General features: G+C 43.3%; 1 protein-coding gene across 2 annotated transcripts; it reads left to right on the plus strand.

Annotated features, from left to right (window-relative positions):
* Positions 1–1,105: 1,105 nt before the first annotated feature.
* Positions 1,106–20,935, plus strand: tbc1d17 (TBC1 domain family, member 17). 2 transcript variants are annotated; one of them, XM_030789643.1, is made up of 17 exons: positions 1,106–1,132; positions 1,670–1,765; positions 2,560–2,637; positions 2,734–2,851; positions 3,187–3,373; positions 3,478–3,589; positions 3,768–3,938; positions 9,073–9,201; positions 9,419–9,522; positions 10,465–10,559; positions 10,655–10,771; positions 12,547–12,647; positions 14,913–15,012; positions 18,361–18,458; positions 18,625–18,741; positions 19,129–19,215; positions 19,303–20,935. In XM_030789643.1, the coding sequence occupies exons 1-17, from the start codon at positions 1,106–1,108 to the stop codon at positions 19,486–19,488; spliced, it is 1,923 nt and encodes a 640-aa protein (XP_030645503.1). In that variant the 3' UTR covers positions 19,489–20,935. The 2 variants fall into 2 exon arrangements, with proteins under 2 accessions (XP_030645503.1, XP_030645504.1); XM_030789644.1 differs by having other exon boundaries at positions 9,076–9,201.
* The last annotated feature ends 2,768 nt before the right edge of the window (positions 20,936–23,703 follow it).

The following is a 23,703-nucleotide window of genomic DNA, read 5'->3' on the forward strand; positions in this document are numbered from 1 at the left end:
GTTTTACCGATGTTGATGGATGACAAAAAGATTTTACCTATGTCTTACCTTCTATTTACACCCCAGTGAAACCGGAAATGGTCATAGACAACAACAAAGTTCCTGGACACAAAAGCAATATCAAGAAACATTTTTTCCCCAAAGACATGAATTTCTTTGGTTTTATTTACAGCATTCTTCAAGGGTGCCAATAATTTTGCCACATATGTTTTTGACAGAATAAACATTTTTGCTGGAATGATTTTTATTAAATGAATAGTGAGGTATTTCTCCAAACATTTGAGGACAATTAGGATCATTACATGTCTTATCTATGTTATATTTATGTATTTGCTCACTTTCTTTGGGGTGCCAATATTTCTGGAGTTAACTGTACATAATAATTTATGGCAAGAAAATATTTTACAATATTTTACACACACCAAAGAAGACATGGCTGTTTCGTTGTTACTACAATAGACTTCAAAAGGCAATTTAAGTCGCAGTAGATGACTTTTAGTTTAAATATTTGCGAGTAAAGTATTACTTTGTTAGTGGTGGCATCCCAGCCTATTAAGTATGTTTAATGTCGACAGTTAATAGGATCCATCTGTCTGCTTTACCTGTCTCGTGACTGGCAACGTGGTCTGTACAGTTTATATGATCCCGGCTGGATGATTACTGCCTCAAATGCGTCACACAAGCATGACATTCTTGGACAAAAGACAGCATTTTTCTCATAAAACATAAAAACAAAGATAGTTAGCTACTTATTTGGGCTACACCTCTGACACTTAAAAAGACAGTGCCAGTCTAACTTTTTTTCTTTCTTTTTTAACCTTGTTACTATAGAGTTGATCTGTTCAAAAGCACACTATCTTGCCCCTTCTCGCCGCCTGCTCTGCCGTCGGTTTCGAGCCATTGTGTCACACACTGCCGAGTCATTTGTCATCGGTTTTGTCCGCTGTAATCACGTGGAAATAACATCTCCATCCCCACTTGAGAATACGTAAACTACGTTATATGATTAACCAATAAGAATGCAGGTCAAGGGCGGGTCCATCTTGAAGCCGGAAGGGACGTTTAACTGCGTTGTTTTGATCACAAATACGTAAGAGACGGAAGAATGGAGGCGAAACCAGAGAGTCACAAGGTAAGCCTCGACATTACTGTGATATGAAATTTGAAGGGAAATTTGAATTTTTTTCTTATTCAGAATGTCAAGTACAGGAAACCTTATGATATAGTGTCAGTATTAGCCAACGTCATGAGGTGAGTTTTTGAAGACAAGACTTTTACTTCGTATCGGACAAACTCAAGTCACTAACTTCATACGGCTTCAACATAGTCGTTACATCTTAACGCTTTAAGGTAATGCCTTTTTTGAACTAGCTAATCTTCAAAGACACAAACCCACGATATCACCAAGATGTGTCTATTAACACCTTTCTGAGCCTGAGCACTTCGTAATGACGTTCAAGCGTTCATAGGCTTTATATGACTGTACTAAACTTGTCCGACGCGTCAGTAATAGTGACCTCGGCAGTAAGTAATTGCTGCTCACCTTTCACTCAGTACAAAATGTTGTTATGTAAAGGAATGGTTTTCGTGTTTATCTCATTATCAGAAGATTTGTTCACAAGATATGCCCCTACCCCTGTATTTAAAATTGTTGTGTTCTCTGTCACAGCTAATCTTTGAAAAAGAGGGGGTGTACATCCACACAAACGCTAAGAAGAACAACCAGGACACTTCCATCCCAGGCTTCATCCGCATTGTGGAGAGAGTAAGACCAGCCGTGTCATTTTTCTCACGTCTGCATAGCACCGTCAATAAACCACAGCCCCAGAAAAAATGCCCGTTTAGTTGATACTCCTGGTGCTTTTCAATGTAAAGGTAGCGTTAAAATATCTCCTCAGAGAGGATGCAGACTGTTCGGTCTGCTCATTGAATGCTCAGCTCCAATCAATAGGACAGACAGTGTTCACTGGTGTGACTTTGCCCTCCCTGTTCATTGTAGGTTTTAGCGTTAAAGCTCATTTAGACTAAAGGGCCTCATATCTCAGATCAGTTACCAGGAGACCCGTCAACTGGGACCTGATCTCTGTAGTCAGAGACAGACAAGATAAACATGGAGCAAGTTATATTTTTACAAATCCTTTAAACCAACATTGCCTTGTATCTTGATTTGTGAAGAAGTACGGTTATTGTGATCAGACTGACAGGATTGTTTGTAGTTTGTACCAAACTGCTGTGATATGCTGTCTCTTGGGATGGGCTGGGCTTGACTGTGGGGATTCCGTGTTTGGAGTTTAACCAGTTTTTCTGCATGAGTTTGAAACAAATGGGACATTGGAATAATTTGCTCATGGAGGACAGGGTTCAATCAGTAAGCCATATATTTCACAATATATTTCGCTTCTGACTATACAAACCATCACAAAACAATCAAAGATATTGATTTTGTTATTTCAGATGTACTTATTGAAGAACACTTTCATTTGCTATGTGAATGGAAGTTTGTTTATTACAGTGAGCCTTGTGGCTAAGATGTCTACCTGTTTTTTTCCCCATGTTTAGGATGGTGAGCCTGCACTGGAGTGGAGCCCAGTGGAGGATGAAGGGAGGAATGCACCTGCTGTTTTTTACACACGGAAGGTTAGCATGAGAAAGCTCTCTGTTCAGCTGGCTCCTGGCTCATCAGACTTGTTCTGAATGACTCTTTCTCCTCTGTTCTCCCCTCTTGCCTGCCAGGATGGAGATGGAGGAGAGGAGGAGACAAACTTTGACCCTGGGTATGAGCCAGACTGGGCCGTCATTAGCACAGTGAAACGTGAGAGAGAGAGAGAGCATCTCCCAGTCCGACATACAGGTACTGCGCCTGCCGAGGACTGCTGGAACTCTGGAACTACTGATTACTCTAGAACCATGTGTTATTGATAAACAGAATGTTCACATAGACCAGGGTGATTTAAGGCTGTTTTGTGTCTGTCTGTCTGTCTGTCTGTTGTCTGTCTGTCTGTTGTCTGTCTGTCTGTGTAGCTTGGTATTTTCCCTTTGTTTCCTTTTCGCTGTGAAGACCAGTATGTCCGTGTGTGACATGGAGCGTTGTATTTAAATATCTTCCTTTCCTCTGTCGTCAGATCAGTATATTTTTGTGTCATATGCAGTGCTGTATTTAAACATCTTTCTTCTGTCTGTTCCCAGGTCAGTGGGGCTCTTTCTCTTTGCCTTTGTCAGAGCTGTACTCTCTGCGTCGCGCTCGATTCTCTTTGGGGAGAAACTTCCTGGTACTGACCGGTAGAGATGGCCAAACCCTCCCCCCCCTTCACTTCCACAGGGGGGGGACCAGAGAACTCCTCCGAGCCCTGCAACGCTACATCATACTCACACCGTGAGTAGCCCCCCCCCCCCCCCCCCCCCCCCCCCCAATTCTCCTCCGTCCAGAGAACAGCCTGTACCCAAACCTCTTCCTCCCTCTCCCCCTCTCTCTCTCAGGTCTCCGGTTGATGCGCGACTCTTCTTGGCGTACCCTCACGACTCTGGAGCACTCTCTCAGTCTTTTGATGAACTCCACCTCTTTGACGATGGAACCTCGGATCTCGTCTCGGTGAATCTACAGCACCTGCTTTCCACTCCTCCTGAACATGGAACATATTTCACGTTTCCATTCCCTCTGTAACTGTGGGCATGTTTCATAATTACATGTCATTATGTCCTTACCAAAAACACACACACACACCCCTAAGCTGGACTTGTTTAATTTCAACTCATCTCTGTACTTGTAGAGGTTCATCCAGGACCCATATGCCACTACATTTGGGGGCTTCTCCAAGGTGACAAACTTCTTCAGAGGAGCACTGAGAACCCAAGAGTTGTCCCAGCACGGCCGTGGCTCCCAGGACGCTCACGCTCCAAACAGCACTGATGAGGAGCCCGGCTTTGAGCTCATCGCCTGCGTGAGTGACAGGGCTAAAGACGCACGCACACACACACGCATACATACACACATACATATGCATACACACATACATACGCGCGCGCACACACTCATACATATACATCCACACACACACACACACACACACACACACACACACACATACATACTCACATACATATGCATACACACATACATACGCGTGCGCACACACTCATACATATACATCCACAGGCACACATACACACACACACGCACACACAGATATACATACACATCCATATACGCGCACGAATATTTATTTCGTACAAAAATGTTAAAAATTATTTGTTTTCGGGAAGAAAAAAAAACATTACGAATTAGGTAGTGTTAGCTAGTGTTAGGGCCACATCTAGGGAAAAAAATTGGAGAATAAGGTCGTGATATTACAAGAATAAAGTCGTGGTGCTGATTAGAGCCCGACCAATGTAGGATTTTTCAGACCAATACTGATTTCGATATTTGGTGATTTAAAAATCAGATAATGATATTCTGATCTGATATTCTTTTTTTAGAAACCCATAACATAAACACAGATTTTCTCTAACATTTGTTATGTGTAGTTATTTAAGAGTCCTCACCAAGATAACATGACATAATACAGTTTAAAAATAAACTTGTTTTGTTGTCATAAATAGTACTTTGAACAAAAGTACAACAAAATATATTAAAGTTTTGATAAATAATGCAGTAAATTGATACAGTGAGCTAGAGTACACACTGCTGCCGAATATGCGTCTAATACCACATGACTGTCGTCATGTCATATCAAGGACTTGTGACATTGGGATTTAACACTACACGTTTGAAAGAGAAGCTAAATAACTTTGTTTTGCTGTCAAGCCATGTCAGATGCTTGTTCAGCTCACGTTTATTTGCATATCCCCTCTGGTTTAATAATCTCCAGTGCACCGACTGTAACTACAGATATACGAGTCGCAGATATATTTACCATTGCTTCATTTAGACAGATATATTTACCATTGCTTCATTTAGACTGATATATTTACCATTGCTTCATTTAGACTGATATATTTACCATTACTTCATTTAGGCAGATATATTTACCATTGCTTCATTTAGGCAGATATATTTACCATTGCTTCATTTAGGCAGATATATTTACCATTGCCTCATTTAGGCAGATATATTTACCATTGCTTCATTTAGGCAGATATATTTACCATTGCTTCATTTAGGCAGATATATTTACCATTGCTTCATTTAGGCAGATATATTTACCATTGCTTCATTTAGGCAGATATATTTACCATTGCCTCATTTAGGCAGATATATTTACCATTGCTTCATTTAGGCAGATATATTTACTTCACTGAGGCAGAATAAGTTAAATGCTATAGTTTAATCACTCATTAACGTTAGCGGTCCTCCACTGATAAACATGGCATTAGCTAGCTTTGTGGATAACCTACTTTAGCAAGGGACAGCGTTATAAGCTGCTGTAAGTGATGTTGCCAGAGAAGGAATGTTGTTTGTTTACTCGGTAAAAGTGCAACACTGTTTTGTAAATAACCCTACAATCAAGTTTGTCAACAGCTCAGTCTACACCACTCAGCCACCGTAATGTTAAATGTGATTTTGGTGTTTGACTGACCGGCTTTCACATCACTGCAGCAGAACCGGGCGTGGCTGATATGAATGTCATAACATGGCTGAAGAGTCCGGACCTTCCAGCCGTGTTCCGTTCCTTTTCTTAATTGTCATTTATTGGCCGTTATAAACACCGATACCAATTTTTCTGCAATTAGCTCATATCGGCTGATAATATCGGCACGCTGACTTATCGATCAGGCTCTAGTGCTGATGTGCCAAAAGATGAAGTATTTTGTTATTTGTGAAACCTGTACTAAAGTATAACTTCTCAAGATGCTCCACGTCCCTCATTTTAACACAGGTGGCAAGCTGCTCCTCTGATATTTCTCCTCTAAAATAACACACAGCCTAAAATTACGACTTTATTCTCATAATATTATGACTTCCCCCCGTAAAATTACGACTTTATTCTCACTGCAATTTCCTCCAAGTCCATGTGGTTCTTTCCTCAGAATAGACAACAATTTCTTGCACAATCTTTCAAAGTCCTGATACTCACGATAATGTCATGCTGATGTGCCAAAAGATTAGCCTAGGTTAGCTCTGGCAGTGTGGTTCACCTGCACGCGGTGCTCACTGCTCAGTCAGCCTGTGTCTCACACGGTGGCGTCCTCTGATTAGGGCGGGTGGTGGCGGAGGTTCACAGTGTTCACACAGTCATCTATTAGTTTAGAGTTTACTGGCTTAAGCGTGGATTAGGAACTGAACGTTAGTTTTAAAATGATTTTCTTTTCAATGATTATGGTTATAGATGTTTATTGCTGGGTTTATAAAAACCATAAACCATTTAAGTGTTCATAATTATTATAATAGTTTATTGAAGAACACTTATATTAACACTTTAATATCCTAAAATTAGAAGTGTAATAAAAACAAACACACACACACACACACACACAAACACATACACATATACATATACATACACATACACACACAGGCACACACATATATACATCCACATGTGCACACGCATATACATTCATACACACACACAAACACATACATGTATACATACAGATACACATACATATATACACACACATATACATATACATCCACATGTGCACACGCATATACATACATACACACACACATATCCACATACACACACACACACACACGCACATACATACACACATATGCACACGCACACACAAACACACACACACACTAGGGATGTTAATAATTAACTGTTTAACCATTAACCGACAATAAGAATGTTGGCTGATTAATACTATCGGTTAAACAGTTAAAAAGTATATATACGTATGGTGTATGGTTTTTTAAAAGTAATTTAAAAAGTTTGCTGCTTGATAAAGGTAAAATAGGCTATATGTATCAGTCAGGGCATGGGGGCGTATCCACACGTGTAACTAACCGCACGGGGCCACGGCCGTATTTGTCTGAGTCTGAGCGAAATGAAGCACTGTGTGTGGGCCCATCTCCACCCAATGGACCACCAGGTTATTTGTAAGCTATGCAACGCAGTATTGAAATACAGCAGTAGTGCAAGCACAATGCAGTACCACTTGCGAAGCCAACATCCACAATGTGAATAAAAACCAGTAGACAAGCTCACCGCTATGCTGAGGACTGAGGTAGGTCTGGCCTGTTTATTTTATTTTGAGGTCTGAAAAATGCAACGTCAAATCTCTGTTTAGTTAACCTGTTGGCTGTTTAGTTAACCTGTTGGCTGTTCCTCATCATTAATCAGCCGAGAGTGGAGGAGGAGATTAACATTTATCGTTAACGAGGTTATTAACGAGGTTATTGTGACAGCGCTCTCAGTGCTGGAGGATTCAGTGTGTGTTATTGTGACAGCGCTCTCAGTGCTGGAGGATTCAGTGTGTGTTATTGTGACAGCGCTCTCAGTGCTGGAGGATTCAGTGTGTGTTATTGTGACAGCGCTCTCAGTGCTGGAGGATTCAGTGTGTGTTATTGTGACAGCGCTCTCAGTGCTGGAGGATTCAGTGTGTGTTATTGTGACAGCGCTCTCAGTGCTGGAGGATTCAGTGTGTGTTATTGTGACAGCGCTCTCAGTGCTGGAGGATTCAGTGTGTGTTATTGTGACAGCGCTCTCAGTGCTGGAGGATTCAGTGTGTGTTATTGTGACAGCGCTCTCAGTGCTGGAGGATTCAGTGTGTGTTATTGTGACAGCGCTCTCAGTGCTGGAGGATTCAGTGTGTGTTATTGTGACAGCGCTCTCAGTGCTGGAGGATTCAGTGTGTGTTATTGTGACAGCGCTCTCAGTGCTGGAGGATTCAGTGTGTGTTATTGTGACAGCGCTCTCAGTGCTGGAGGATTCAGTGTGTGTTATTGTGACAGCGCTCTCAGTGCTGGAGGATTCAGTGTGTGTTATTGTGACAGCGCTCTCAGTGCTGGAGGATTCAGTGTGTGTTATTGTGACAGCGCTCTCAGTGCTGGAGGATTCAGTGTGTGTTATTGTGACAGCGCTCTCAGTGCTGGAGGATTCAGTGTGTGTTATTGTGACAGCGCTCTCAGTGCTGGAGGATTCAGTGTGTGTTATTGTGACAGCGCTCTCAGTGCTGGAGGATTCAGTGTGTGTTATTGTGACAGCGCTCTCAGTGCTGGGGGATTCAGTGTGTGTTATTGTGACAGCGCCCTCAGTGCTGGAGGATTCAGTGTGTGTTATTGTTACAGCGCTCTCAGTGCTGGAGGATTCAGTGTGTGTTATTGTTACAGCGCTCTCAGTGCTGGAGGATTCAGTGTGTGTTATTGTGACAGCGCTCTCAGTGCTGGAGGATTCAGTGTGTGTTATTGTGACAGCGCTCTCAGTGCTGGAGGATTCAGTGTGTGTTATTGTGACAGAGCTCTCATCGCTGGAGGATTCAGTGTGTGTTATTGTGACAGCGCTCTCAGTGCTGGAGGATTCAGTGTGTGTTATTGTGACAGCGCTCTCAGTGCTGGAGGATTCAGTGTGTGTTATTGTGACAGCGCTCTCAGTGCTGGAGGATTCAGTGTGTGTTATTGTGACAGCGCTCTCAGTGCTGGAGGATTCAGTGTGTGTTATTGTGACAGCGCTCTCAGTGCTGGAGGATTCAGTGTGTGTTATTGTGACAGCGCTCTCAGTGCTGGAGGATTCAGTGTGTGTTATTGTGACAGCGCCCTCATCACTGGAGGATTCAGTGTGTGTTATTGTGACAGCGCTCTCAGTGCTGAAGGATTCAGTGTGTTTTTTCGTTGTGTTAAAACTGTTTATACATTAGGAAGTCTGGCTACTATTTGCTATTTATTTATTTGCTATTTTAAGTTATAAAATATTTTCCTGCACGGGAGATCTAGGCCAGTTCTGCACATGTACACACAACTATCGGTCAGAAAAAAAATTCAAAATGAACATCCCTAACACACACACACACAGACACACACGCACTGCAGAGATGAATTAGTTAAGTTGGCTGTCTCTGAGTAGCCTCTTAATGAAATATTGTAGAGTGCGGTGAGTGTCATTGAGTTTCTTTCTCTCTGTATACCAGCAGGGGGCAGAGCTTGGTCCTAAGCCAGAGGTGACGCGAGGCCCCCCCTTGGATCACTGGGAGGAGTTTCTTGACACACAGGGACGGGTCAAAGAGCCTCAGCGTGTCAAGGAGATTGTGTTCAGAGGGGTGTGTACGTTTTTCCATATTAGGAAATTACTGTGGAAACGGACAGTTGTACACCTTTCTGATAGGGATCTGTCAACACCCTTTTTCCACTGGCAGTTTGATACTGATGGGCAGTTACAGATACTCATGTGTCTCCTGTGGAAAGACAGAGTTGTATGATATAGAAATAAGTCTGTCCTTGTACGTTTTTGCACCATTTTCTGTCTGTCTTTGGCAGGGCATCGTTCCGTCCCTGAGGAAGGAAGTATGGAAGTTTCTGCTTGGGTTTTATCCATGGAACAGTACCACAGAAGAGAGGGAGGAGATTGTGAGAGTCAAAACGTGAGTAACAGTACCACAGAGGAGAGGGAGGAGATTGTGAGAGTCAAAACGTGAGTAACAGTACCACAGAGGAGAGGGAGGAGATTGTGAGAGTCAAAACGTGAGTAACAGTACCACAGAGGAGAGGGAGCAGATTGTGAGAGTCAAAACGTGAGTAACAGTACCACAGAGGAGAGGGAGGAGATTGTGAGAGTCAAAACGTGAGTAACAGTACCACAGAGGAGAGGGAGGAGATTGTGAGAGTCAAAACGTGAGTAACAGTACCACAGAAGAGAGGGAGGAGATTGTGAGAGTCAAAACGTGAGTAACAGTACCACAGAAGAGAGGGAGGAGATTGTGAGAGTCAAAACGTGAGTAACAGTACCACAGAAGAGAGGGAGCAGATTGTGAGAGTCAAAACGTGAGTAACAGTACCACAGAGGAGAGGGAGGGGATTGTGAGAGTCAAAACGTGAGTAACAGTACCACAGAGGAGAGGGAGGAGATTGTGAGAGTCAAAACGTGAGTAACAGTACCACAGAGGAGAGGGAGCAGATTGTGAGAGTCAAAACGTGAGTGTTTTATCAATATATATCTGGACACCATTAGAATCTCTCTATGTGCTTCTCCACTCACTGCATTGGCCTGTATATTAGATCTATGTTCATTCACACTGTATTTGCTGTGTTGTGTTTCTCGCTCATTGACAGTAGGATTACAACTATGTAAACGTGTTTGCTGCAATGAGTTTTGTTTGGCTTTGTGGCAAGCATTGGTGCTGAAATTATCTTGAATGTTAAGCCTCTCAGACCTGTCAAAATGTATAGACATGCTTTAGATAAGAGCTTCTACTAAATTAATGATAGCAAGATAAATGTCTCTCTCTCCCTCTCCCTCTCCCTCTCTCTCTCTCTCTCTCTCTCTCTCTCTCTCCCTACCTCTCCCTTTCCCTCTCTCGGCGTAGAGATGAGTATTTCCGAATGAAGGTTCAGTGGAGATCAGTCAGTGAAGAACAGGAGATGAGAAATTCCCTCCTCAGAGGCTATCGCAGCCTCATTGGTCAGTTTAACTCTTCCTTAAATGCCTGCGTCTGATTGGGTTATTTGGTGAACCTGTGACTCTGTTTGGTTTACGTGAGTGGTCTGATTTGACAGAGCGGGACGTAAATCGGACAGACAGGCACAACCCATTCTTCTCTGGGAACGATAACCCGGGTCTGACGCTGCTCCACGACGTGCTGATGACATACTGCATGTATAACTTTGACCTGGGTAAGGCTCTCTCTGTGTTACGATACACGACAGCCACTGGATGGCAGTGTGTCAACATATGAATGTGTTATGATGCACGACAGCCACTGGATGGCAGTGTGTCAGCATATGAATCCAGCCCAGTGCAGCAGCAGTGTTGTACCTGTGAAAAATAAATTCCCACATTCCTCAGTACAGACTGATGTGAGGAGATTGTGACAGTCTATGAGCTGTAGGTTTATCTCAGTTCAGACTGATGTGAGGAGACTGTGACAGTCTGTGAGCTGTAGATTTATCTCAGTTCAGACTGATCTGAGGAGATTGTGACAGTCTGTGAGCTGTAGGTTTATCTCAGTTCAGACTGATGTAAGGAGATTGTGACAGTCTATGAGCTGTAGGTTTATCTCAGTTCAGACTGATGTAAGGAGACTGTGACAGTCTATGAGCTGTAGGTTTATCTCAGTTCAGACTGATGTAAGGAGACTGTGACAGTCTATGAGCTGTAGGTTTGTCTCAGTTCAGACTGATGTAAGGAGACTGTGACAGTCTATGAGCTGTAGGTTTGTCTCAGTTCAGACTGATGTAAGGAGATTGTGACAGTCTGTGAGCTGTAGATTTATCTCAGTTCAGACTGATGTATGGAGGTTGTGACAGTCTATGAGCTGTAGGTTTATCTCAGTTCAGACTGATGTAAGGAGATTGTGACAGTCTGTGAGCTGTAGGTTTGTCTCAGTTCAGACTGATGTAAGGAGACTGTGACAGTCTATGAGCTGTAGGTTTATCTCAGTTCAGACTGATGTAAGGAGACTGTGACAGTCTGTGAGCTGTAGGTTTGTCTCAGTTCAGACTGATGTAAGGAGACTGTGACAGTCTATGAGCTGTAGGTTTGTCTCAGTTCAGACTGATGTAAGGAGATTGTGACAGTCTGTGAGCTGTAGATTTATCTCAGTTCAGACTGATGTATGGAGGTTGTGACAGTCTATGAGCTGTAGGTTTATCTCAGTTCAGACTGATGTGAGGAGACTGTGACAGTCTATGAGCTGTAGATTTATCTCAGTTCAGACTGATGTATGGAGGTTGTGACAGTCTGTGAGCTGTAGATTTATCTCAGTTCAGACTGATGTGAGGAGATTGTGACAGTCTATGAGCTGTAGGTTTATCTCAGTTCAGACTGATGTGAGGAGATTGTGACAGTCTATGAACTGTAGGTTAATCTCAGTTCAGACTGATGTAAGGAGACTGTGACAGTCTATGAGCTGTAGGTTTGTCTCAGTTCAGACTGATGTAAGGAGACTGTGACAGTCTGTGAGCTGTAGGTTTGTCTCAGTTCAGACTGATGTAAGGAGACTGTGACAGTCTATGAGCTGTAGGTTTGTCTCAGTTCAGACTGATGTAAGGAGATTGTGACAGTCTGTGAGCTGTAGATTTATCTCAGTTCAGACTGATATGGGTCAGCAGTGTGACATAACAGGGTGGACCTTGCGGCCTTTTCTGTCGTTGACAGTCATCTGAGATAGACCATGTCTGATATGTGAAACTTTAGCAACTTATTCCTCCACTGACAACCATTAACACCTGTGGACCTGAGCACACTCTGCTGAGCACACTCTGGCCTGAACATTCACTGTGTAGCTGATGTAAGATCATGGTCCTGATCTGCTGTTCATTTTAATATCTATGCAGGCTCTTATGTCTGGGATCAAATCACAGACTAAGAGTAGAACTATCACAGAATAACATATTGGACTATGACCAACAGGCTAGTTTAACTGGTTTTGTCTTTCTCTTTTCTCCAGGTTATGTCCAGGGAATGAGTGATCTCTTGTCTCCTCTCCTCTTTGTGACACAGAATGAAGTGGAGTCTTTCTGGTGTCTGACTGGCTTTATGCAGCTCGTGGTCAGTACACAGTCACTGGCCATGGTCAACTGTCAGTTCAAAGCTATTGGCAAGCTTCATCTGTGGTGATGAGTTTAGTCTGTCTAATTAATTTAGTCTGTGATGATGAGTTTAGTCTGCGTGATGAATTTAGTCTGTGATGATGAGTTTAGTCTGTGTGATGAGTTTAATCTGTGGTGATGAGTTTAATCTGTGGTGATGAGTTTAGACTGTTATGATGAATATGAATGTAGACTGTGTGATGAGTTTAGTCTGTGGTGATGAGTTTAATCTGTGGTGATGAGTTTAATCTGTGGTGATGAGTTTAGACTGTTATGATGAGTTTAATCTGTGTTGATGAGTTTAGACTGTTATGATGAATATGAGTGTAGACAGTGTGATGAGTTTAGTCTGTGGTGATGAGTTTAGTCTGCGTGATGAGTTTAGTCTGTGGTGATGAGTTTAGTCTGTGGTGATGAGTTTAGTCTGCGTGATGAGTTTAATCTGTGGTGATGAGTTTAGTCTGCGTGATGAATTTAATCTGTGGTGATGAGTTTAGACTGTTATGATGAATATGAGTATAGACTGTGTGATGAGTTTAATCTGTGGTAATGAGTTTAATCTGTGGTAATGAGTTTAGTCTGTGTGATGAGTTTAGTCTGTGGTGATGAGTTTAGACTGTTATGATGAATATGAGTGTAGACTGTGTGATGAGTTTAATCTGTGGTGATGAGTTTAGACTGTTATGATGAGTTTAATCTGTGTTGATGAGTTTAGACTGTTATGATGAATATGAGTGTAGACAGTGTGATGAGTTTAGTCTGTGGTGATGAGTTTAGTCTGTGGTGATGAGTTTAGTCTGCGTGATGAGTTTAATCTGTGGTGATGAATTTAGTCTGCGTGATGAATTTAATCTGTGGTGATGAGTTTAGACTGTTATGATGAATATGAGTATAGACTGTGTGATGAGTTTAATCTGTGGTAATGAGTTTAATCTGTGGTAATGAGTTTAGTCTGTGTGATGAGTTTAGTCTGTGGTGATGAGTTTAGACTGTTATGATGAATATGAGTTTAGTCTGTGATGATGAGTTTAGTCTGTGATGATGAGTTTAGTCTGTGTGATGAATTTAGTCTGTGTGATGAGTTTAATCTGTGGTAATGAGTTTAGACTGTTATGATGAATATGAGTGTAGATTGTGTGATGAGTTTAGTCTGTGTGATGAGTTTAGTCTGTGTGATGAGTTTAATCTGTGGTGATGAGTTTAGACTGTTATGATGAATATGAGTGTAGATTGTGTTATGAGTTTAGTCTGTGATGATGAATTTAGTCTGTGGTGATGAGTTTAGACTGTTATGATGAATATGAGTATAGACTGTGTGATGAGTTTAATCTGTGGTGATGAGTTTAGACTGTGGTGATGAGTTTAGTCTGTGGTGATGAGTTCAGACTGTTATGATGAATATGAGTATAGACTGTGTGATGAGTTTAGTCTGTGGTGATGAGTTTAGTCTGTGTGATGAGTTTAGTCTGTGTGATGAGTTTAGTCTGTGGTGATGAGTTTAGACTGTTATGATGAATATGAGTGTAGACTGTGTGATGAGTTTAGTCTGTGTGATGAGTTTAGACTGATGATGAGTTTAGTCTGTGATATATATATATGTGTGTGTGTGTATGTGTGTATGTATGTGTGTGTGTGTGTGTGTGTATATATATATGTATGTATGTATATAGGCTATTTATTTATTTACATACACATGTATACATACATATATTCATACATACACACACACACACACACACAAGCACACACACAGTCAGCCCTCCGTTTCCACTGGTTCTGCATCTGCGGATTCAACCAGCTGCAGATCGAAAATATTTGGAAAAAATCACAAATTTCAGAAGGTTCCAAAAAGCAAAATTTGAATTTGCCACTCACCAAATCGAGCATTTGCACAATTGAGCAGAGAGAAACTGAAATTCGTGGAAGTTTTAGTGCTGCCCCTTCAAGAGCAGACATGGCCTCTCTGGTTTGTGATAAAGTGCTTGTATTAGGTTTCCCCTGCTATTCGCCCAGTGAGCGCTGGGATAAGCTCCAACACCCCGTGACCCTAATTAGGATGTGCAGCTTGGAAAATGAATGAATGAATGACTGTGTATAGACACAGTGCATCATTCACACATTCTCAACAATTTTGAACACATTTTTACTTTCTTTCCTTGTTTCTCTCTTTCTTTAATTTCTTTCCTTGTTTCTCTCTTTCTTTAATTTCTTTACTTTGTTTCAGCACCAAAACTTTGAGGAGTCGCAGGAGGCGATGAAACAGCAGCTCCTCCAGCTGAGTCTGCTCCTCAGAGCACTCGACCCAGAGCTCTGTGACTACCTTGGTAATCAGTCAGTCAATAATGTAATCAACCAATCAGTCATATCAGTCTTTCTCACCCATATACTCATGTCACAGTCTTCTATGTTCTCAGTAACCAGGATTTTAAAAGATTAGTCCATACATCAGTTGTGGGAATAACTGTGGAACTATGTATATATTGCCCAGTTTTATGGCCGGTAACAAAAAGCTCAATATTCTAAATAACTGCCGGAGGCTTTACATGTTGGGAAGTCAGTGTGATAGGCTAATAATATTTTATCCACACTACTCTATATCAGCGATAACTGAACTGTTCTTCAAAGAAATACTCACTTACGCAATCCATCTCAACGTGACTGAGACTGGTTGGAGTGGGTTCTGTCAGTACTGACTGGTTAGAGTGAGTTCCGTCAGTACTGACTGGTTAGAGTGGGTTCTGTCAGTGCTGATACGGGCGAGTGAATTCTGTCAGTCCTGACTGGTTAGAGTGAATTCTGTCAGTACTGACTGGTTAGAGTGGGTTCTGTCAGTCCTGACTTGTTAGAATGAGTTCTGTTAGTACTAACGCAGGAGAATGAAATCTGTCAGTACTGACTGGTTAGAGTGGGTTCTGTCAGTCCTGACTGGTTAGAATGAATTCTGTCAGTCCTGACTGGTTAGAGTGAATTCTGTCAGTCCTGACTGGTTAGAGTGAATTCTGTCAGTACTGGTGCGGGAGAGTGAATTCTGTCAGTCCTGACTGGTTAGAATGAATTCTGTCAGTCCTGACTGGTTAGAGTGGGTTCTGTCATTCCTGACTGGTTAGAGTGAATTCTGTCAGTCCTGACTGGTTAGAGTGAATTCTGTCAGTACAGACTGGTTAGAATGAATTCTGTCAGTACAGACTGGTTAGAGTGGGTTCTGTCATTCCTGACTGGTTAAAGTGAATTCTGTCAGTCCTGACTGGTCAGAGTGGGTTCTGTCAGTCCTGATTGGTTAGAGTGGGTTCTGTTAGTCCTGACTGGTTAGAGTGGGTTCTGTCAGTCCTGACTGGTTAGAGTGAATTCTGTCAGTCCTGACTGGTTAGAGTGAGTTCTGTCAGTCCTGACTGGTTAGAGTGAATTCTGTCAGTCCTGACTGGTTCGAGTGAATTCTGTCAGTCCTGACTGGTTCGAGTGGGTTCTGTCAGTCCTGACTGGTTAGAGTGAGTTCTGTCAGTCCTGACTGGTTAGAGTGAATTCTGTCAGTCCTGACTGGTTAGAGTGAATTCTGTCAGTACTGGTGCGGGAGAGTGAATTCTGTCAGTCCTGACTGGTTAGAATGAATTCTGTCAGTCCTGACTGGTTAGAGTGGGTTCTGTCATTCCTGACTGGTTAGAGTGAATTCTGTCAGTCCTGACTGGTTAGAGTGAATTCTGTCAGTACAGACTGGTTAGAATGAATTCTGTCAGTACAGACTGGTTAGAGTGGGTTCTGTCATTCCTGACTGGTTAGAGTGAATTCTGTCAGTCCTGACTGGTTAGAGTGGGTTCTGTCATTCCTGATTGGTTAGAGTGGGTTCTGTTAGTCCTGACTGGTTAGAGTGGGTTCTGTCAGTCCTGACTGGTTAGAGTGAATTCTGTCAGTCCTGACTGGTTAGAGTGAGTTCTGTCAGTCCTGACTGGTTCGAGTGAATTCTGTCAGTCCTGACTGGTTCGAGTGAATTCTGTCAGTCCTGACTGGTTCGAGTGGGTTCTGTCAGTCCTGACTGGTTAGAGTGGGTTCTGTCAGTCCTGACTGGTTAGAGTGAATTCTGTCAGTCCTGACTGGTTAGAGTGAATTCTGTCAGTCCTGACTGGTTAGAGTGAGTTCTGTCAGTCCTGACTGGTTAGAGTGAATTCTGTCAGTCCTGACTGGTTAGAGTGGGTTCTGTCATTCCTGACTGGTTAGAGTGGGTTCTGTCATTCCTGACTGGTTAGAGTGGGTTCTGTCAGTCCTGACTGGTTAGAGTGAATTCTGTCAGTCCTGACTGGTTAGAGTGGGTTCTGTCATTCCTGACTGGTTAGAGTGAGTTCTGTCAGTCCTGACTGGTTAGAGTGAGTTCTGTCAGTCCTGACTGGTTAGAGTGAATTCTGTCAGTCCTGACTGGTTAGAGTGAGTTCTGTCATTCCTGACTGGTTAGAGTGAATTCTGTCAGTCCTGACTGGTTAGAGTGGGTTCTGTTAGTCCTGACTGGTTAGAGTGGGTTCTGTCAGTCCTGACTGGTTAGAGTGAATTCTGTCAGTCCTGACTGGTTAGAATGAGTTCTGTCAGTCCTGACTGGTTAGAGTGAATTCTGTCAGTCCTGACTGGTTAGAGTGGGTTCTGTCAGTCCTGACTGATTAGAGTGAATTCTGTCAGTACAGACTGGTTAGAATGAATTCTGTCAGTACAGACTGGTTAGAGTGAATTCTGTCAGTCCTGACTGGTTAAAGTGAGTTCTGTCAGTACTGATGCGGGAGAGTGAATTCTGTCAGTACTGACTGGTTAGAGTGGGTTCTGTCAGTACTGATGCGGGAGAGTGAGTTCTGTCAGTACTGACTGGTTAGAGTGGGTTCTGTCAGTACTGATGCGGGAGAGTGAGTTCTGTCAGTCCTGACTGGTTAGAGTGAGTTCTGTCAGTCCTGACTGGTTAGAGTGAATTCTGTCAGTCCTGACTGGTTAGAGTGGGTTCTGTCATTCCTGACTGGTTAGAGTGAATTCTGTCAGTCCTGACTGGTTAGAGTGGGTTCTGTCATTCCTGACTGGTTAGAGTGGGTTCTGTTAGTCCTGACTGGTTAGAGTGGGTTCTGTCAGTCCTGACTGGTTAGAGTGAATTCTGTCATTCCTGACTGGTTCGAGTGAGTTCTGTCAGTCCTGACTGGTTCGAGTGAGTTCTGTCAGTCCTGACTGGTTAGAGTGAATTCTGTCAGTCCTGACTGGTTAGAGTGGGTTCTGTCATTCCTGACTGGTTAGAGTGAATTCTGTCAGTCCTGACTGGTTAGAGTGGGTTCTGTCAGTCCTGACTGGTTAGAGTGGGTTCTGTCAGTCCTGACTGGTTAGAGTGAATTCTGTCAGTCCTGACTGGTTAGAGTGAGTTCTGTCAGTCCTGACTGGTTAGAGTGAATTCTGTCAGTCCTGACTGGTTAGAGTGAGTTCTGTCATTCCTGACTGGTTAGAGTGGGTTCTGTCAGTCCTGACTGGTTAGAGTGGGTTCTGTCAGTCCTGACTGGTTAGAGTGAGTGCTGTGAGTTGTGACAGTGGAATAAGCTTCATCAGTCATGTACTAAAAGTATCCAGTGATTTAGGAGAGGGCTTTGTGTGCTGAGGTGAAATTCTGGATTAAACGAACGAGCTGTAAGGAGCTGTAGTTAAATGGTGTATCTCTTCCTCAGACTCCCAGGACAGTGGTTCCCTCTGTTTTTGTTTCCGTTGGTTATTGATCTGGTTTAAACGAGAGTTCTCCTTTGAGGACATCTTGAGCCTGTGGGAGGTAAGTGCAGTCAACCTGTTTTTTTTTCTTTCTTTCTTCCTTTGTCTTCCCTTATTCTCTTCCCTGGTACAACTGTAAATACCCATGACCTAAGACATGCCTGCACTGTCCTACACAAAACACCGTGTTTACACAAGCAGTGTAGCAGCTTTGTGTTTTCTGGCAGGTTCTATGGACACGTCTGCCATGTGAAAACTTCCACCTGTTGATGGCCTGTTCCATTCTGGAGTCTCAGAGGGGGGAGCTGATTGGTTCGGACCATGACTTCAACACAATACTGAAGGTGTGCTTGGCAGCGTGGTTTGGGGGAGAGGCTGATGGCTGTATACATGATCTCAGATGTTACTCTGTCAGGTGACAGAATAATTTTAGGTTTACAAGTGCAGCGAATAGCCGAGATTACTTTGTGTGAAGACTTAAGTGTTCGTGTCTGAAAAGCGTTATGTTGAAAGTGGCACAGAGTATGTAATGGAGGAGGAACTTCATTACCGCCTATGCTTACAGATGATCTCTATTTCGCCCCCTGACCCCAGTGTCTGAGTGCCCACTGCTCCAGTAAGGTCTTTTAAATGTGGTGACATGTCATTGTCTCATTTCTAACATGTGCGTGTGTGTATACGCGTGTGTATACGTGTGTGTGTATGCGTGTACGTGTGTGTGTGTGTTTCAGCACATCAATGAGCTGACCATGAAGCTGGATCTGCACACTGTTCTGTGTGATGCTGAGGCCATTTACCTGCAGTTAGCAGGCTGTAAGGTAGGACACCATGCTGCTGCGCTCAAATGGACAAGGATATAATCCGATAATTTACTGTCTCTAATGTATATGTCTCTACTGTCGTAGGAGCTGCCAGTAAAAGTACAGGAGGTTCTGGGTCTGTACGTTACCTCCAGCTCGGAGGAGGAGAGCCCAGACTCTGAACCCAAAGAGAGTGATGCGCTTCTTGGCCAATCAGAAGCTGTGGCTGCCTCAGCCAGTCAGACGAGGACCAGTCTTGCATCCCAGTCCTCAGCCCCTACATACCCCTAACACTGCTCCTTAACTCCTACACACCCCTAACCCTGCTCCTACACACCCCTAACACTGCTCCTACACGCTCCTAACACTGCTCCTACACACCCCTAACCCTGCTCCTTAACTCCTACACACCCCTAACCCTGCTCCTACACACCCCTAACACTGCTCCTACACACCCCTAACACTGCTCCTACACACCCCTAACCCTGCTCCTACACACCCCTAACACTGCTCCTACATGCCCCTAACACTGCTCCTTAACTCCTACACACCCCTAACCCTGCTCCTACACACCCCTAACCCTGCTCCGACACACCCCTAACACTGCTCCTACATACCCCTAACACTGCTCCTACATACCCCTAACACTGCTCCTTAACTCCTACACACCCCTAACACTGCTCCTACACACCCCTAACACTGCTCCTACACACCCCTAACACTGCTCCTACACACCCCTAACCCTGCTCCTACATTCTCCTAACACTGCTCCTTAACTCCTACACACCCCTAACACTGCTCCTTAACTCCTACACACCCCTAACCCTGCTCCTACACACCCCTAACCCTGCTCCTACACACCCCTAACACTGCTCCTACACACCCCTAACACTGCTCCTACATGCTCCTAACACTGCTCCTACATACCCCTAACACTGCTCCTAAACTCCTATACAGCCCTAACTCTGCTCCTACATACCCCTAACCCTGCTCCTTAACTCCTACACACCCCTAACACTGCTCCTACACACCCCTAACACTGCTCCGACACACCCCTAACACTGCTCCTACACACCCCTAACCCTGCTCCTACACACCCCTAACCCTGCTCCTTAACTCTTACATGCCCCTGCCTGTGCTCCTTAATGCCTCCTTTCCCCTAACTCTGCTCCTACACACCTCTAACACTGCTCCCTAACTCCTGCATACCCCTAACTGTAGAAAGGTGAATGAAGCAGAGGATTTTAGGACAACGTTGATGTACATATGTATAGAAAAGAGTGCTGGATCATAAGAAGTTGGAGGAGACTGGGAGATGATTATCTGAGTGGATAAGCACTAAGACTTAACGAGACAAACTGTTTTAACGAAGAGCCTGTTCTCTATTAGAGGAGGGGAAGTGCAGCTGGAGGTTGAGGAAAGTGTGTTAGTGGGGAGAGTATGGTTTTATGACTGTGTTTTCACCGCAGTAAAAAATACATGCTTTTCTCATTGGCTCAGTCCATATTTGTTACTCCTGTTATGTCTGGTTTCTGGTTACATTCTCTGTTCGTGCGTTCTTGTGCATTTGGATTTTGATGTAGTTATGTGTTTGTCTGTCGTTCTTCCCATTTTTTCTGTTTCACTACATTTATGATAAGGGAATGACAGAGGGCTGACGGTCACGGACAGTGACACAACAGACCTGCATACAGCTGCTATGATTCGCTTAACTGTTTAACTATGATGTCATCATACTATTTTCAATAAATTCAAAATCCTTAAACTTCACAATTTAAAGAAAAAGAAAAAAAATCTCAAAGTTTGTTTATTTAAAATCTACTCAGTTGCTGTTTGGCAAAAACACTGTGTCTATCTATCTGTCTATCTATCTATCTATCTATCTATCTATCTATCTATCTATCTATCTATCTATCTATCTATCTATCTATCTATCTATCTATCTATCTATCTATCTCTGTCTGTCTGTCTCTCTCTCTGTCTGTCTGTCTCTGTCTGTCTGTCTCTGTCTGTCTGTCTGTCTGGCGCAGTCAGGATTTTAAGGTACGGGTCAAAGCTTTAGTATTAATATTTTGAAGAGTGAGAGCTGGAGGAGCTATAGTATATATAGAATTAGAGTCCACTGTGCCCTCCACTTCCCCAAACACACACACACACACACACACACACACACACACACACACTCTCACTCACAAACACAGTTTCTCTGTCCCTCCCTCTCTCTCTCTCAAACACACACACTCTCACTCACACACACACACACACACACAGTTTCTCTGTCTCCCTCTCTCCCTCTCTCTCTCTCTCTATCAAACACACACGTACACAGTTTCTCTGTCTCTCTCTCTCTCTCTCTCTCTCTATCAAACACACACACATTTTCTCTCTCTCTCCCTCTCACACACACACACACACACACAGTTTCTCTGTCTCTCCCTCTCAAACACACACACACACAGTTTCTCTGTCTCTCCCTCTCTCTCTCTCTCTCTCTCTCTCTCTCTCTCTCTCTCTCTCTCAGACACACACACACACACAGTTTCTCTGTCTCTCCCTCTCTCTCTCTCTCTCTCTCTCTCTCAGACACACACACACACACACACAGTTTCTCTGTCTCTCCCTCTCTCCCTCTCACACACACACACACACACACACACACAGTTTCTCTGTCTCTCCCTCTCTCTCTCTCTCTCTCTCTCTCTCTCAGACACACACACACACACACACGGTTTCTCTGTATCTCACGCATGCATACACACATACAGTTTCTCTGTCTGTCACACACATCTAGCAGGTGTGTGTGTGAGGTTAAAGGATCAGGCTAAATGGGGTCACTGTTCCCCACTGTCCAGCCAAATGAGGTGGAAAATGAGGGGCGGGAAACCACGCCCCTCTCCCAGGACACCCCCTGCACTCTGCTTTCTGCTGTCTGTTCTCCTCTTTTCTCCCTCTCCCTCGTTTCTCCTGCCCTCCCCCTGCCTTTTCTTCTCACTCTGTTTGTTTGAATACAGCTGGGCCTTATGAATGTAGCACAACACTTAAACAGCCTGCTGATCTGTCAGGCTGCTGCTGGCCATCACACACACGCACATTCTTTTTTACCAGCCTTGTGACCTTGCTTGACTCTGAGGGTTTTGAAATTGGAAAGGAATGTTTCATTTAAACCCAATCTGCTTGCACTGAAGCCAAAGTTCAGTTTTGTTTTTTACGAGCAAAACCTTTTTCAGTTGCTTAATGTTTCCAGAGTGAAGATACTTCTCTTGTATTCTAGAACCTCATCATGTGTCAGGTCATGTTACCCTATTCTAGAACCTCATCATGTGTCAGGTCATATTGCCCTGTTCTAGAACCTCATCGTGTGTCAGGTCATATTACCCTATTCTAGAACCTCATCATGTGTCAGGTCATATTGCCCTGTTCTAGAACCTCATGTGTCAGGTTATATTGCCCTATTCTAGAACCTCATCATGTGTCAGGTCATATTGCCCTATTCTAGAACCTCATGTGTCAGGTCATATTGCCCTATTCTAGAACCTCATGTGTCAGGTTATATTGCCCTATTCTAGAACTTCATCATGTGTCAGGTCATATTGCCCTATTCTAGAACCTCATGTGTCAGGTCATATTCCTGTTTGACATCCTTACAGGGTGTCAGATGTACTCTGAAGCATTGGCCATTCTGATACCCTTGGATGTCCAATCGGCAAACAGAATTTTCCTTCACGAGTTACAACAGTCATGAATCACCCCCTGATCTTCATCTGCTTTCATCTGTGCTGGGTTCTTTTATTCATTTTCCATTTTAATCAGCTTCATGGTTTTTTCAACTTTAAGGGAACTTTGTATGAAAATGCAGCAAGGTCTATGAGACTGTCAGGGAGCTTGATAGTTATTAGAGCTGTTTTTCACAGGTAACCTGGTGAATATGGACATGCCTCACTAAATATTTAATGAGGTAATGAGGTAATCGTGAAATCAAAGAGGGATCCAAAAAAACCTCTCGAAGACAGAAAAGATGTCCTATGTATCACAGACGGGTAAAGGTTGAGGAGTGTGTGTACACAGATGAAACAAACAGGTTCAACTCTTAATGGGACACTGACATGTGCTCATTCTCTCTCAAAATTATTCCAAGAATATTCTAGTATCCACTGCCTGTTGTGTGTGTAGAGGACTGTAAATGCCTGGTGTCTTAAATAACAGATAAACCACACAGCTTTTACACACACCATACAGAACAGCCAGCTCAGACTTGACAGAGTGGGTTTAAAACAAGTGCACGCAAGTTTTCAGAAGATTCCAAAAAAACAAACAATTAAACTTAAAAGAGCGGATTCTCACGTGAGAGTTTCATTGACACTTAAACATTATTTAAAGTTCATTGAGGAAAAACAACCCTGTTCTGGAACAGGGTCACCTGTGCTCTCTCACCCAGCATCCATGACTGGGCCAGCGTGGCCTCAGAGAGCCAGAGCCCTGTGCTACTGATTTTGAACTGTGTGTGTG

This window comes from Chanos chanos, chromosome 13 (genome assembly GCF_902362185.1).
Source record: "Chanos chanos chromosome 13, fChaCha1.1, whole genome shotgun sequence".
Classification (NCBI taxonomy): domain Eukaryota; kingdom Metazoa; phylum Chordata; class Actinopteri; order Gonorynchiformes; family Chanidae; genus Chanos; species Chanos chanos.